Raw genomic sequence first — 16668 nt, 5'->3', positions numbered from 1 at the left:
CAAAAAGGGTGATAATACTATTCTAAACGTCCAGATAAAAGTAGTGGCATAGATAGATCCTTATAATAAATATAGCCTGAGTTGTGGCCTAGAACTGCAGTGGGCCAGATTTTGGCACTTCAGGAAAAACCTCTATCTTGATAAACTACTTAAGAAGACAGGATGGTAAGATATTCTCCCAGCTTCACAACCCAATGTACATACAGGAGCAAGGCACCCCCCTGCAAACTATATTGATAGACTTTATTCAAATCATGCATACTTTTATGAACTGGTATTCTCACATTTACAGTTCAACTTTGTCCATTCCAAATTGATCCAACAGTTTCAAGCTTTAACCAGCAGCATCCAACTAAGCCACACTTAGTTGAGCTATGGGCTCTGTAAAAGGTAAAGGTAAAGGTACCCCTGCCCGTACGGGCCAGTCGTGACCGACTCTGGGGTTGCGCGCCCATCTCGCTTAAGAGGCCGGGGACCAGCGCTGTCCGAAGACACTTCCGGGTCACGTGGCCAGCGTGATGAAGCTGCTCTGGCGAGCCAGCACCAGCGCAGCACACGGAAACGCCGTTTACCTTCCCACTATAAAGCGGTACCTATTTATCTACTTGCACTTAAGGGTGCTTTCGAACTGCTAGGTGGGCAGGAGCTGGGACCGAAAGACGGGAGCTCACCCCACCGCGGGGATTCGAACCGCCGACCATACGATCGGCAAGTCCTAGGCGTTGAGGTTTTACCCACAGCGCCACCCGCGTCCCTCTGTACACAAGGGGGAAAAGAACACCATGTGGTACAGCTGTTGAACTACAACTCCCACCATTACCTTGGAACTACTGGCTGGGGCTGATGGAAGTTGTAGTTCAACACCTGGAGGGCCCCACTCTGGCTACCCCTGTTATATCTAAGCGCAGATAGCTACAACCACCACTGTAGCAGCATGGTATGTTTCTCCAAGTGAAGGAAAACATTAAATGACTTCACCTTTTCCAAAAGGAGCCATGATTACCCTAATTCCCTGCAAGGATATTTCCAAAAGGCAGAAGCAGGCACATGAAAAATAGGCAGAGGGAGAAAACCACAGCACCCCCTTCTATAATTTGCGAGGCTCTCAGGCTACAGGCTCAAACAGAAGAGTAGCAGGTAGCAGAATCCGCTGGGAGTTTGGAGACATTTTTATGTTGAAGATCCCTCGTTCCTTTTACACAAGCTCTGTGTCCACTACCTTAAACTGTTTTAAGGATTATAGAAGCACATTTTTCAATCTGAGAGGCATCATGTGGCAACACAGTGCTAGTCCTGACCTACCTGCTGCGGCTCACATCAGATTTCAAAGTATTCTATAGTATGGATGGAAGGCCTTTTAAATGCACATCCTCAGTTTGTTAAAGATGACTGTTCAGTTCACTATTGGGAATCTAATAAATTTAGAATAAATATTTTTTTTGGTACTCTGTGCAGTAGTCGTTAATGCTGTTCACCAAGATCCTCATGTATGCTTCTAAGCAATACTGTACATTTGAATTGACCGATAACCAAGACTTCCTGTCTTCACCCTCAATCCAAAGTTATCTTCCAAAATGGATATAAAGGCTGCTGCTTTCAAGTCACTTCTAAGCTTTTCCACACACTTTGCCACCTGCATTCTCTTCCTGAATCTAGTTTCCACCATTCATTCATTTCCATCTGCATTAAAGGGAAGAGTTAACGGTGACACTTACGACAGGGCAGAAAAGCTCACATTTGTGCCACTAATTCAAGCAATATACAGACACAGTTCATACACCATGATAAGGCATGCCATCGGGATTCCTGGAGATCATAGCCACTTAGCTCCTGCCCCTGTGAGCTAAGTCATGGTTTAGCTTAGCATGTCATCCAAATGCAGGCCAGGCTCATGGCTTGTCTTGCTCCAGTAAACTCCAAGATTTGTTTTTGGTTTACAGTTCCTCGTTTGTCTGGAGCAAGGCAAACTACAAGTCTGGGTTTGGATAATATGGACAAGAGCAATATTTAAAAGTAAAGTGTCATTAGTGTCATTTAAGTTTTCACAACCCCACACGCCAGCTCTACCCATTGACATAAACAGATGGCAGAAAGGTACTAAAGGGAGGGGGAGAGAGGCTACAGGGAAGCACCAGCCTTTTAGATGCTCACATATGGGACCCTAAGCTCTTCACAGTGAATCCCCTTTGTAGAACTGACATCCCTTTCTAATATTACTTTTTACCATCTGTTGATTTAATCATGTTCTCTTCCCTTCAGCTTTACATTTAAAACACAGTTAAAAGTAAAATATACCAAGGGGCCATGTGATGAGGGCTTAGGAAGGTTATATTTGTTAATTGCTAAACAGATTTCATTAATTCTGAACAGAGAATACATGAGAGCACAATGCAAGTTCTGCCAGCAAGAAATGCACTGCACAGCTTAATCCTGTCCCCTTTTACTTTGAATACTGCATCCAACTGAACTGGCTTCCTCAGGACTTCATACTCTGATGCTAGCACTTTTCGGAAGCAAGTCATGTCAACTTTGAATGGGCACCACCAAATAAATGCTTGACGGGTTCTAACACAGATTAATAGTGCATGGGTTGCGCTGATGTCAGGAATAACCCAGTGCATTTCTAATGTAAGTTAATGGGAAACCTTGGGTTGTGCAGAGCTCTCTGCATGCAGGGGAATCTTGGGATCAGGGTGTCATTTGCCAAGCGGAGAGAAGTGAGGAAGATAGGAGGCATTTGGTTGTGCAAGCCAGATAAATATTTTTAAAATGGGCTCCACTGCCAGGACCACAGAAGGATACCTTGGGCAAAATGGGCTTTAAGATTTGATACAAACATTAATTCCCCATTTATTAATCAACACCATTTAATTCGCTATTAGATAGAAAGAGGGAACATGGGAGCTGAAAGACAGATGGCTCACACTGCACTCAAGTCAGAGTTACTAGACCAAACCTTTGACCTTCCGCTGCCCACCTTCCCTTTCTTCCAGCAGTACCGGCATTTTCAGGACAGCAGGGCATAAATGCACATTACAGACCTCAAACCACCAAAAAACCTTTCATGGATTCAGTAACCCCCAAACAGCTAATTAAGTGATGTGTCGACAAGAGACATATTTGACGTGCATTCAAGACTGAATCGGTTTAATAAGAATATTGGTTTTGCACTTTTCCAGTATCACAAGTTCTGCATTTTCTAATAAATACAAAGCAGTCTTTTGACAGAACACAAAATACTGATCTTGAAATAATAAAAGACAGAAAAACACAAACTCTCATTTCCTATTTTTCAGTAGTTATTTGCATTTAAACAATCTCTTCCCCACAATTATGCAATCCATGTTCATTCTAGAAGAAAGCAAGAGCCTTACACTGGTCCAGTGCCAGAGGAATGAGATAGCAACTTAGAAACAATGGGTCTTTTTTTTCCTGGGTCTGCAGTGGGAGATAGGCAAGACAAATCAGACAGATCAAGGTTCTGCCTCTTAGGTATCACTAAGGAGTGAACAAACCACCTTCATTACCCAGGTATTAAAGCATCCAAGTTCCACTAACCTATGCGTTATTAGTCGAACCAGAGCAAGACAATACTTCATCCACAGATTTACACCTCACTTGATAGGTTGAACACATGCTACTTGACAGCACATACACAGTTGCCCATAAATATTACAAGTTCTACTTGCTCAATAGCCTAGACACTGCTGCATGCACGTGGTTCTATAAACTTTTCACCTAGGCAAGCAAGCAAGATTTGGCTCCGATACCATTTCTAGAGTACCACAGCTACTATGCACCACAGGACTGGCTAGGCCACCTTCCATGCTCATACGTTACCCAAACACCAATTTAGTAAACCAACACATTAACTAGATATTTTACTCTAGTATAAATTCAGTTTTTTCCCCTAGAAAAACCCAAATCCCAAAAATTAATCCATTGAGGATTACAATTAAACAGATGCCACAATTGCACTCTATTTTATGCACCAGGCGTGAAATTCTGAACAGGGAAAAAACTGTGTATAGTCTTAAAGTGCAAAACAAAGATACAGAATGCCAAATCTCCATCGTTGGGGAAAGGTCTATAACAGAATTAATAATCCAAAAGGGAATGGGGGTGGGAGGAGGACAGAACAGACAACACAACGCAATTGCTTCTGTCTCAAGGAAGCTTCAGGCACCTCCAGACCTACCATCACTTGGGCTGAAAAACCACAAAAGCCATTATACTAAAATACTTTTGATTTTAGCTCTGCTGACGTCAACAGGACAAAAATACGACCTAAATCCAAGAACTCTTGCTTAAAATGAGGTTCCAGCTAAGCTGCTAAGCGCATTCAGAAGATCTGAATGCAGCACCAATCAAGGCTAGAGACAGATAATAGGAGCAAGTGCTCCTCTCCGAAGAGTTGGTCTGAAAGACAATTACTGTTCTTGGCCCGTGCACTCATCTCACTTTTGTGTCTGGCCCAAATGATTCATGTCATTCAAAACCCTACCCCAAGCATGTTTGGCCAGAAGTGACCGTAGGACAAGATGTGTATACCTTAGGAAACTGAAGACACTGTCCACTAACCTTCCTCTCTCTCTCTCTCTCTCTCTCTCTCTCTCTCTCACACACACACACACACACACACTCACACTACTGTTTGCCTCCAGCCCAAGGCTGTTAACTTCATAAACTAGATTCCCCCTTTCTTTAAAAAAAGGTTTGCAACAACAATAAACTCAAAATTTAACACGAGCACACAATTAGGAATGGAGTACAAATACAGTGACACAATACCTCATCATAAAGCAAACAAGGAAGGGGGAGAAAAAAAGCTTAGCACTTGAGAAGAGATGAATATTTCTCTCAACAAGAGTAGTGGCTCTTTTCATATTACGATTTTTCTGGCAGCTTCCTTTTCTCCCCTCCCCCCTCCAACATTTTATTAAGTTTGTGATCACATTGAATGGGGATGTGCAGCAACAACAGGTAGATAGATCCATCACTGTATTGAGCTCCGTGACAGAGCAGTTTTAAGAGAGTAGACGGAATATTTGTGCAGAACAGTAATGAATGGAGAGGCTCTGCCTTCATCCTCCCTCCCTGACAGGTGCACAGACAGGATGCAGAAAGCCTCCATGGTCACAAATGGTGGCACACAGCCAAGCAAAAGTCCCTTGCCTTCCTAGGGCAGGCTTGCAGCTTCCACCTTGCTTCATGACTTCCGTTCTTCCAGTTAGTCCCAATGCAAGAAAAACAAGATGCACAAATCATTCTTCTAGTTCCAAAACTGTCCTTTCTTTCCAAATCCCCTTTCCCAAAAAATTAATAGTGGCTTTAACCGAGGGAGAGGGAGGGAAAAGAAAAGCTAATTGCACAGATGCTGCAGGTATAAGCAGCTTCAGGGTAGTAGATTAGGGGATAAAACATGGGGATGGGAGGGAGAATGAGAAGAGAGAGACAGAGGGAGGGAAAATAATAATACAGAAATCAATTTGCAGGGCACTAGGTGGCAGTCACCAGGCCCACAGCACGTGCCCTTCTCGCGACACAGAAAAATGATTTAAGCCTGCTCTTCCCACTCCAATCCCTGGGACTGGAAGAGGGCAGGAGTGCCAAGCGAGGTGCAGATCATTGGAAGGAAAGGTGGCGAGGGCGAGAGGGAAGCCCGGCGGCTGCAGCGCCAGGCGGACAGGGAGGACCAGAGCGAGGAGAGGAGGCGCAGAGGCGGCCCAGCGATGGCTGCGCCAAGGCAGAGGAGGCGGAGAGGAAGAGATCTGCCCGGCGCTGGCTGCTCCAAGTGAAGCAGAGAGAAAAGGGAGAAAATGTCCGGTGCCCGCTGGGTCGGATCCTGCGGGTGGGGTGGCGGGGACACATCACCGGCCCATTCTTTGTTGTTCCCCTTCGGAAACAGGGCCGGGCTCATTTCTTGGAGCTCTGGGTCTTCTTGGGCAGCAGCACGGCCTGGATGTTGGGCAGGACCCCGCCCTGGGCGATGGTCACCCCGCCCAGCAGCTTGTTGAGCTCCTCGTCGTTGCGGATGGCCAGCTGCAGGTGCCGCGGGATGATGCGGGTCTTCTTGTTGTCCCGCGCCGCGTTGCCGGCCAGCTCCAAGATCTCGGCCGACAGGTACTCCAGCACGGCCGCTAGGTAGACGGGCGCCCCGGCGCCCACCCGCTCGGCGTAGTTCCCTTTCCGCAGCAGCCGGTGCACGCGGCCCACCGGGAACTGCAGGCCGGCGCGGGACGAGCGGGACTTGGCTTTGGCGCGCGCTTTGCCGCCGGACTTCCCTCGGCCGGACATCGCGGGCAGGAGGCTGGGCTGGAGGGGGCGGGCAGGTGGGCGCTCCGAAAGGGCTGCAAGCCGAGGCCCGGCGCGAAGCAGGCAGAGGAGGAGAAAGACCTGGAGAAAAACACCGCCACCACAGAGTGTTAGCAAAGTAACGTGGGAACGCAGGTTGCGAGCCTGACGCGTGTTCCAGAGCAACTCCGCCCCCTCCCCGCTGCGCGCCACCCCGCCTTGCAACCCAACCCCGGAGCGGAGTGGCAGGGAGCAGGTTGCAGGCCGCGCTCCCGGCTCCGCCGCGCGCAGGGGTCACCTCCCTCCCCTCACCGTTCGCCGCCTCGCCAAGCGGAGCGCTCCGCCCGAGAGCCGCAGCTGCAGTGACAATAACAAGCGCGAGATGCTGGAGGATATAAATCTAAGCCCAGCCTGTCGGCGGCTTCCCATTGGCGGGGGCGAGCGCGGAGCCGCGCCGCTATTGGCGGGTATTCCGATCCCTGATTTGCATAGGAGCTCGCGTCGTCCATGTTCGGACTCGGAGGGAGCTGGAGCGGCAACAGACGCACAGGCTTGGCCGCCTGCAAAGAGAGCTGCTGGTGAAGCATATTAATGTGCAGCAGCAGCAGCTTTGGGAGACGCGGGGGGTCTCTCGCGCGACGTGACAAAGGGATGCACCGGGGGAAAGAGGAGGCGGGCGGGCGGGCGGCTGCTGCACTTGCTCCCGATAATGCCACCTGGAACAGTCGCCCCTCTGGGTGAGAAGGCAGCCAAGGTTAGCAGAATATCCCCAATCCCCTCTGCCCCGAGTTGAATTACTTGAAATACTTGGTCTGCCCCCCAAACCCAGCTGACGGCTAGCCCGCAGGTGCAAACCCAAGCTTAGGATCACGACCGCCGCGCCCTAGGGCAAATTCAGCACCCGCAATAAAGGCAAACATTTAAGGCCGTCTGGTTTTTCACAAGGGGAACTTAACTCAGGCAGGGCCTGAGGAGGAAGAGCATGATAGGATTACACGCCTCCTGCCATTTATTTGTGCGGTATCTGGGTGCCCTTCTGGAGGACATTTCTTATTTATTTATAGATCCTCTCAGTTGGATATTGCTTTCTCTCTATAAGCTTAATTAGCAGTACCCTTATGGCAAAGACACCTAAAAAGGATGCTGGCCTATCCCAAACCCCAACCAAACCTTAGTCAAAAGGCCAAATCAAGTGTTTCTCGATTGGCACATCTGAGGGGAGGAAACCTAATCCAGCAATAACTAATTAGCATTTTATATAGTGCTTTTATTGCACAGAGCACTTTGCATGTGTTATCCTGGTATGATTTAACAATCTAGTAAAAGTCAGTATTGCTAAGTTCTTACAGGGGAGGTTAAGAGACGGTGGCATGCCTAAAGCCACCTAGTTGTAGGGAGTTCATGGATAGAAGTGAAATTTGAAGTCAATGTCTTAAGGGTCACGTTGCATTCTTAAAACCAGTATATTGTGCCACCTTGAAATGAAAGGCAGAGCAGTCTTAACTCAGGAAATCTGCCGGGGAAGATGTGAGGATTTACACCAGTTTAAATCGATGGGTGGGGGCAGGGGGGATACCCACCTCGAAGGATTTAGGTTGAGATTATATGGGGGTTAGGATTGTAAGTAAGAGTTGTGCCACCTTCATGGATCAGCAAATTGTGCCTGTTATGCTGGGCCTGGTTTTGTTACTGTTTTTGTGGCTGGTGAGAAAGCCATCTGTATTTAAAAATGAAGGAGTGAGGACCAGGGGTCCACCTGGGTCCACTTTGGAGAGCCAGGCTGGAGCCAAAATCTAAAAAAGACATTTCTCTCTCCCCTGCTTGCCCCTGCTTGCATAAACAATATTTTTGCAACACAGCGAGTTTGCAAGAGGATGCGGTCAGGGGATTTTGGAGCTGTTCTGAGAAACTGTTCGTTTGCCCAGGATGTCTAGCCCACCACAAGGTTCTAAGCCGAGCAACCTGTTAAAACCACAAAAGAGGAGGGGGTCAAGGAGCATTTACTGGAACCAGTAAAAGGGGTCAGAAAGATTTTAAACTCGCAGCGCCACCTAGTGTATAATGCAGTCTGGAACCGAAAGACCAACATCAATTATTTAATTGGTTGAGCTTCAATGAATATGCATAAAGGGGAATGTTTGAGGGCTGGGTCAAGGGTTGAACCATTGTTTTGCCTAAGGGGATAAAAACTGTTTGCCCCTGGTGTTCGGGGGCATTTTCTCTCATTTTGGCAGCTGAATGCACCCCTTTGCTTTGCTTGTCTGACAAATAAACCAAAGTCAATAAAACTTTTGTAATTAAAATATTGCTGCCTGGATTTTTTTCCATTCTGGTCTGTATTCTGAAGTCTCTAACATTTCTGGTGCTTGCGTGACTCGGATGGGGACCTTAAGTCCTCAAAAAGACCAGAAGGCAGCTCCCTTGTCCTTTTCTAGGTGGGACACAGGGGAAGGGCCAATAGGCCGCTTATCCTGGCGCCACCGAGGCTTTTCTTCGGAGGAGGGCGAAGCCAATTTGACCCTTCTGCTGGATCCTGGAAGAGAAGGCAATGGATTGAAGGACCGAGCTTGACAGGACAGGGCAGAGTCCAGCCGGCTGGTGAGTACATGACAAAGGGCCCTGGGGACAGAGGAAGACAGAGACCCCCTTGTAATTAAAAAGGGGAAGGGGCATCCTGATCACATGCCCAAGCGTGTTTGGTGGCAGTAAGGGAAGGATTGGCCCCTGATACCCACCCACGCTTAAGGATTTAAAGGAAGGCAAAAAGGAAAAAAAGGGGGGGAACCGGGAGGCTAGTTTGTGTGGTGCAGCGTCCAGTGAAAGAGGCACTTGGTGCGTGTGTATGTGTAACCCCAGGGTATTCCCCTGGGGTAGAACCAATAAGTATTGCGCTTCCCAGCAGCGCGAGTTTGACTGGGCGAGGAAAATTGGGAAGTTTATGTGTGTTTGTTTGGTGTTTGGGGACGCTGCACAAGGGCCATATTAAATATGGGAGGGAGTGGCTCAAAAGGTCTAATAACTCCCCTAAAGTACATGCTGAACAATTTCAAAAAAGGATTCAGCGGAAACTATGGCGTTGTGATGACGCCAGAACGCTTACACACTATGTGTGAACTGGACTGGACACAGCATTGAACTGGGAAAAAACATAGAGGCCCTAGCTGGGACAGGGCAACAAGGAGTATCTTTTGAGGCTGAGTAGTTACTTAGAGAAGAGTTTCAGACTCAGATTCAGATTTGGGAGCGATGGAGGGGATCGCTCCAGAGATCCCTTAGGTTATCCAAGTTAGTATACAGAACCAGAGTGCATACAAAGCTTTCAGATCTCTGGACCTCAATGAAGGCAAGAGTTCAGCCAGGCAGAGCTGGAGGGTTCTCTGCTGAGCTGTAAGTTTGATAGTAAGGCAAGCCTCCTAGTTTCTCCAAAGCCCATCACTGAACTGGGAAGCACATGAGCCTTGCAGACCTCCAACAGTTTTGATCCCTATAGTAAGTACAGCTTGACCAGGGAGGGCAAGCTAAATCCCAGAACTTAGCTAGGGAAGAGCTGGGTATCTATGTGACCAGCGGCAGTTTGGAACACATCAGGGAAACCACCAGTAGTGCCCTAGTTTCTCTGATGACCAGTGAGAGGTGGTCTATGGTTAGGGAATACGAAATGGTTTTAGACCTATAGCAGTTATAGCTGAGACAGGGAGGTCAATTTAATTGCTGTCCTTAACCAGGCACCAGCTGGATGGCTCAGTGCTCAGGTGTGTCTCAGAGAACACTGCAGCAGACCCCTGGTTTGAGACTCAGGCAGAGAAACCTCAAGAGAAGACCTGCATCTTTGTGGCCACCACAGTTGACAAGTTAGTTGCCACAGAAAAAGGATGAGGGAACAGATGAAAAAAAAAAAAAACAAACACAAAAAACTGCATAAAACTAAAAGAGGAAGAAGAACTTTCTCCATTTAACTTGCATGAGTTTGTGAACATGGATGAAGTTCTAGAGGTTCACGTGATAATAGAGAAACCCCCCACCCCCCTGGCTGAAGAAATATAAGACTGATCAATTCAAAATTAAGGAGCACAGGCAGGAAAACGCCTCAAGAAGCCCATTTACCAGGGATCCGAGGCAAAAGTCCTGGCCCCACCCCCATATGATCCAAGTGCCGTGGTGGCCCCCTTGGGAGGACAGGGACAGCCCCATATCCCCAAAGCTCCACCGCCGCCCCGATATGTGGCCCCCAGGAGCCGAAGCAGGAAAGGGGGGCTGCCAGACACCCCAGAAGTAGACGAGGCAGAGCCTAGTGACCAGATCCTGAACAAAATATACCCCAACCTTAAAGAATTGAGGGAAAGGATGAACAAATACAGAAGTTTGACCACTATGTATCGAGAAGGTGCAGAAGCTTATTGCAATATTTGAGGCAAAGCATTGGGGGAGCACATAAAGCGGTCCAGGTCCACCGCAGAGGCAGGAGAAGCAGAAGTCCTGACCCCCCCTTCATGTAGTTTGGGACAAGCCACTCCCTGCGCCTCCGTTCACCCTTCAATATGTCCCCTTCACCACCATCCCAGGCAGTTGTGGACTTGCGGTCCTCTATATTTGCAGCGCATGAGGCTACCTGGGCAGATTGTCAGCAATTGCTGAGCACTCTCTTTACCTCAGAGGAAAGGAGGAGAATTAATACACAGGCTTTAGAATTTATTGGAACGCCTGATGGAGGCATACAGAATTTGGACCCCCTTTGACTTTGAACTCCCTGCACATGAGTTAATGGTAAATGCCTCCCTCATAGGACAATGTGCAAAGGACATTAGAACCAAAATCCAAAAACAGCCTGGGTTCCAGGGCATGTCCAGATTTCAGATCATGGCCATCGCCCAGAAGGTGTTTGAACAAAGAGGAGAGGCTGAGAAGAGGGAGAAAAAGCAGTGGAGGAAAGAAAAGGCAGCAGTGTTAGGCACAGTAATGGCTCACAGGCCAGAGACCCGAGGGGTCCGCCGTAGCCATTCAGAGACCCGCGGCCAAGGGGGAGGAAGATGCCTGTTCAGCAACAGTAAGGCCATAAGAATTACCCCTGTGAAACGCTGCATGGAGCCAATTGGGAAGCCTGGTCAAAACGCATGTATTACTGGCTGGCAGAAAAGCAACTATGGGAAAGTACACAGGCTGAAACAGGCTTTGCCCAGCCCATTAAGAAGTTTACAGGAGCAGTGGAGGCTTGTGAAGGAGACGTGGCTGATGCTCTAGAGAAGCCCTGGGTTGCGTGGCAGGGATTGAAGACGGCATGTCAGGCTGCAGAAAGAGTACCAAGCCCAGAGGGGGCTGAGTACCAAGCCCAGAGGGGGCTGAGGCTGCTTTGGGAAGTTGTTTCTACGGTTCAACGCATCTGTGTGATGCACTGTGTGTTGGAGAAAGGCTGAAAAGGCAGTTGCAAGCTGTTCCTCAGGCAATGGAGCACCCAAAAGTGGGGGTGCAGGCCAGGCAAGCCATTCCAAGAGTTCTGAGGAGGCCAAAGTCTCCAAGAGTTATTTGTCCTCTGAGGTGAAGTCCAACAGCGAAAGGCATTGCCATGCAATTGGCAGCTGGATGCAAGGCTAACATCTATATTGATTCTAAATATGCCTTCTTAACCCTGCATGCGCATGGCGCCCTATGGAAAGAGCGGGGCTTGAGTGGAGCCCACGGGAAAGCTCTGAAATACGTTCCAGAAGTTGAGACGTTACTAGAAACTGTATGGGCCCCCAAAGAGATTGCTGTAATGCACTGCAAAGGCCATGATAGAGGTTGGGACATGGTCACCAGAGGCAACCGGAAAGCAGATAATGCAGCTTGTGAGGCAGCCCTGAAACCTCCACCAGTGGTCACCACCGCCCTCAACCCAGCTACCCTGTTGCCGGTAGGAGAAGGTGAGGAGCAGACGCACGATTGCATTGAGGTTATGGACACAAGACTGGACCAGGAGAAGTGGCCAGAGGAAATCGATTGGCAGACAGAGTGGCCAAGGAAGCAGCCCGGGAACCGGCCCCGCCTCAGTTATTGGAACAGTGGTCCCAGAAGGGATCTTGAGCACTGCTGACAAACCAGATACTATGTATCCACCCACATGAGGCCAGATGCCACCACCAAGCAGCTGGAGAAGTATGTCTATATAGCCAACCTTTATCAACTGGCGGCCCAGATTTCCAGGAAATGCCTGCTATGCCAAAAGAATAATCCCAGAACTCACTCCAGACGATGTGGAACCACGTTACACCCTTGATGAACAGCAGTGGACCAGCCAAGAAGGAGCAACGCTCCAGGAAGGACCAGACAGCCGTGTTTTTGTGCCCCAACATCTGGCCAGCACAATTGTAAAGAATTACCACGAGTCCACCCATTTGGGAGGCCCAGCTGCTAAAGCACACCTTGGGAGAATATTCTATCTCAACTAACTGCTGCTATAACTAACTGCTGCTATATCCCAAAACTGTGCCCTGTGCGCCAACCAAGAGACTGAGACTATCACCCTTTGAACTTCTATATGGCAGGCCAACCCCTTTCGTCCGAGACATCCCCGCCAGTTTGGGGCAGATGGGAGATCACATCACCCAAGAACAAGTGCAATCCCTGTGTTTGTTGTGTGTGTGTGTTTGCTTCCTTTCCAGGTATTCCCTCGAGCGTACACCTGCAGTCCCGCGGCAGTCTCGCTGAGCCGGTTCACCAGTTCCTCTGGGTGACAGCGTCTGGCGACCCCCTCATCCCCAACTGCAGTGAAAGTAGTCGAGGTGATCCCCTGGGTACATCACACGCATCTGAAGAAGGGTGTCTGGACTTGCAAGAGAAATCCTGCTGACCCTCTGAAGTTGATCATCACCTTGTGTCTGACGCTACCAGGGAAAAAGCGTTAGGCCACGGGCAACGAGATCCTGCGACTAATCATCACAAGGACAGTTACAAAGACTTTCTCTTTTCTCTCTTATTTTCTTTATTGACTTGCTAATGTCTTATTGCCCTGACCCTACCGAACCATACCAACCCTATTGGCCTGCTGACCTCTGCTATGACTGGTTTGTCTTGCCGGTGGTAGGAGACGGCATACTCGTAGGCTCTTGGGAACGAGGGTTCAATAGGGAGGCCGCAGTACAGCATCCCACTCTCCCACTGTGGCTCTTTATTCACTGCATTGCCCAGCGCACTTGGATGTGGCTCCTCCGGGGAGCTGCAGGATTGGTCGAAATCTATCGAGTTCTAGACCGCTCTTGTAGTTGTGGGAGAATAGCCTGCTGGTTGCAGGGTAGAGCACTGTACCAACCCCATTTGATAATCAGGTGCACATTAAAATTACTGAACAGGTGCCTGTAAGTTCTGCAGCCCCACCTGTGGTTGTCGTGGTGGCTCAAGCCTCCCAAAATCCCAGAATACTACCTGAACTACTGGGCCTGGTAACTCCACACCTAATACCCTTGAATGTGGCAGGGTATTCTTGTGGGTGCATGGTGATATATGAAGAGGGGGAAGCCCCTTTTGGGTATAATCTCTTGAGGAGACAACACGAGGGCCCAGTCCACCCACAAGGGATTCTAGGGAAATTGCTCCATATAGTGGGTGCCTCAGCAAAAAGGTGGAGAGTCACCCCTGAGGCCCAGCGAATAATTGAATACGAATATCAGTGGGCCCTTCAGCAGTAAAAGAACATTAGGAATGGCCCCCGAGTATTGGTGGGAGGAACTATGGAAATATTGGGGTTGGTGGGTAGGCGTGGTATGTACTGCCCTACTTCTCTGGATACTCCTGTATTTTTGCTGGCATTGGCCAAAGCGGGAAAGAGTTCCCTGGTCTCCCCTGCCAACTTTTCCCGTCTAATGACTGAGTGGGGCGTCCATAACCCCTACACAAGGTGTTTACAAGTGGCTGAAGTGGTAACCCATTCTGCCAATAAGTCACCCCAACAGATGCCACGAGTGGACTACCACTCCTCCCACTGCCACTTAACCGTTCCGCCATTGGTCAATGCAGCTACATGTACGCATGTCCTGGCTCTCTATGATGTGGTACCTATAGGTCCATCAAAATGAAAATGCAGAACCATAATCGGTCGGCATTTTCATGATGGAAAGGGGGGAATGAAGGAGTGAGGACCAGGGGTCCACCTGGGTCCACTTTGGAGAGCCAGGCTGGAGCCAAAATCTAAAAAAGACATTTCTCTCTCCCCTGCTTGCCCCTGCTTGCATAAACAATATTTTTGCAACACAGCGAGTTTGCAAGAGGATGCGGTCAGGGGATTTTGGAGCTGTTCTGAGAAACTGTTCGTTTGCCCAGGATGTCTAGCCCACCACAAGGTTCTAAGCCGAGCAACCTGTTAAAACCACAAAAGAGGAGGGGGTCAAGGAGCATTTACTGGAACCAGTAAAAGGGGTCAGAAAGATTTTAAACTCGCAGCGCCACCTAGTGTATAATGCAGTCTGGAACCGAAAGACCAACATCAATTATTTAATTGGTTGAGCTTCAATGAATATGCATAAAGGGGAATGTTTGAGGGCTGGGTCAAGGGTTGAACCATTGTTTTGCCTAAGGGGATAAAAACTGTTTGCCCCTGGTGTTCGGGGGCATTTTCTCTCATTTTGGCAGCTGAATGCACCCCTTTGCTTTGCTTGTCTGACAAATAAACCAAAGTCAATAAAACTTTTGTAATTAAAATATTGCTGCCTGGATTTTTTTCCATTCTGGTCTGTATTCTGAAGTCTCTAACAGAAAAGCCTGGCCAACAAGCTTGTTCTGTGATGTACTGTATGTTGGGCCAAGCAGGCCATGCTCCAATCACAAGCATTCCTATTCTAGTTAAATTAGTTTTTTAAAAAAATACCTGCTGCAAATAATGCTAAATCAAACATTGTCAGCCAGACCAGCGACTTCACACAGGGATAGCTGTGCTAGTCTGTTGCAGCAAAATACAGTAGAATGTTGTGGCACTTAGAGACTAACAGGATTTGTTATGCCATAAGCTTCTGTGGACCAGTGTCTCATTTTACCAGATGAAACGGTTGAATATGCATCTGCTGAAGTAGACTCTAGTCCACAAATGCTTGCTGCAAGAAATCTTGTTAAAGTCTCCAGCATGCCCCAACACTTGTAATTGCCAGACTGGACTTTAGGGGGCAGATGAAACCGCTGAGTCAGGGATACGCTTCTAGGGCCAGGGGAGAGTGAAATCGTTTCTAGGTTCAGCAGAAATTAGGCCCAGATAGACGTTAAGCAAGAATCTAAGCAAGCTAGGTTAATTATTTCCTTAAATTACTGAAACGGACAACCCATGGGTAGGAAGACCAACTTTGGACATAATTGTACAGAAATTTGAGGCATCCTCCAAAACACTTACATTCAAAAGCACTGTGATATACATTGTAAGAAGGCTCTAGAACAGAGACAATTTGCCTTCATGCTTCTGGAGGATTTCCAGAGCTGAAAGAATTGGAGAGGCTTGTGATGGACACATATTCCATACCTCATAAGAAAAGAGCACCAGGCTTGTGGTAGTATCATTATTAAACACACAAGTCATTCATATACATTACTTACAAGGCAATATGAACTGCATTCAGAGACATTGTGTCAAAAGGCCCAGGTAGAGCTTCTGCCCTGCATCTAGAGGGTCCCAGGTCCAATGACTGGCATCTCCATGTGGGGCTAGGAGAGACCCCTGACTGAAACCTGGAAGAGGCAGCTAGTCAGTGGAGGCCATACTGAGCTACATGGACCAATTGTCTGACTTTGTCGAAGACTGGTTACGAACTTAATTTGTTCCGGAGGTCCATTCCTAACCCGAAACCGTTCTAAACCTGAGGTGCGCTTTTGCTAATAGGGCCTCCCGCTGCCACACACTTTCTGTTCTCACCCTGGGGCAAAGTTCGTAACCCAAAGTACTACGTCCTGTAGGAAAATGGTTGTTTGTACCTACATGACAAGATGGATGCCAGGATGGAAATTTACTATAGTTTGACCTTTTGATACTGCAGGCTGTGTTAGGCATGATGAGCGCGTGATCGCCTCATGCAAGGAAGGTGATTGGTTCTTATTGTATGGCTTGATAATGGGGTGATCCCCATATATGGTGTTTGTCTTGCATAATGGTTGATACACTGTTGTACTGTTCTTAATAAAAATGTTGGGCTGCAGCTCCAGAGGGGCCTTTTTTCTCTCTCTCTCCTGAAGCTGTTAGACCCTTTACAAAAAAGCATCCTGGTGTGAGACTGATTTATTTTGTGACGAGCAGGCCCTCGTCAATACTGCCCTCGTCAACGTCCGCGTTAGCGGAGTTTGTAACCTGAGGTGTTTGTAACCTGAGGTGCCACTTTACTGAACTTATAAAATGTTGCTAACACTTATGGGCTAGCATGATACACTTAC

At 48.2% G+C, this 16668-nt stretch overlaps 1 protein-coding gene across 1 annotated transcript; it reads right to left on the bottom strand.

Annotated features, from left to right (window-relative positions):
• Positions 1-3119: 3119 nt before the first annotated feature.
• LOC309525255 (histone H2A) lies at positions 3120-6738 on the bottom strand. The gene is made up of 2 exons (XM_082210792.1): positions 6607-6738; positions 3120-6396 (listed from the first exon to the last, which is right to left on the bottom strand). Exons 1-2 carry the CDS (start codon positions 6721-6723, stop codon positions 5917-5919), a joined length of 597 nt encoding a protein of 198 aa, XP_082066918.1. The 5' UTR covers positions 6724-6738; the 3' UTR covers positions 3120-5916.
• Between the last annotated feature and the right edge of the window lie 9930 nt (positions 6739-16668).

The sequence above is a fragment of the Podarcis vaucheri genome, assembly GCF_965113315.1.
Source record: "Podarcis vaucheri genome assembly, chromosome: 2".
NCBI classification, from domain to species: domain Eukaryota; kingdom Metazoa; phylum Chordata; class Lepidosauria; order Squamata; family Lacertidae; genus Podarcis; species Podarcis vaucheri.
Note: the sequence above shows the minus strand (reverse complement) of the source record. Positions and strands in the feature narration are given on the sequence as shown.

What these genes read in the sequence shown, in the direction of transcription:
- LOC309525255 (XM_082210792.1), bottom strand. Translation starts at nt 6,723, where the DNA reads ATGGGAAGCCGCCGACAGGCTGGGCTTAGATTTATATCCTCCAGCATC. An exon ending in GCTTGGCGAGGCGGCGAACG is followed by an intron (nt 6,397 to 6,606) that starts GTGAGGGGAGGG and finishes GTTTTTCTCCAG; the next exon opens with GTCTTTCTCCTCCTCTGCCT.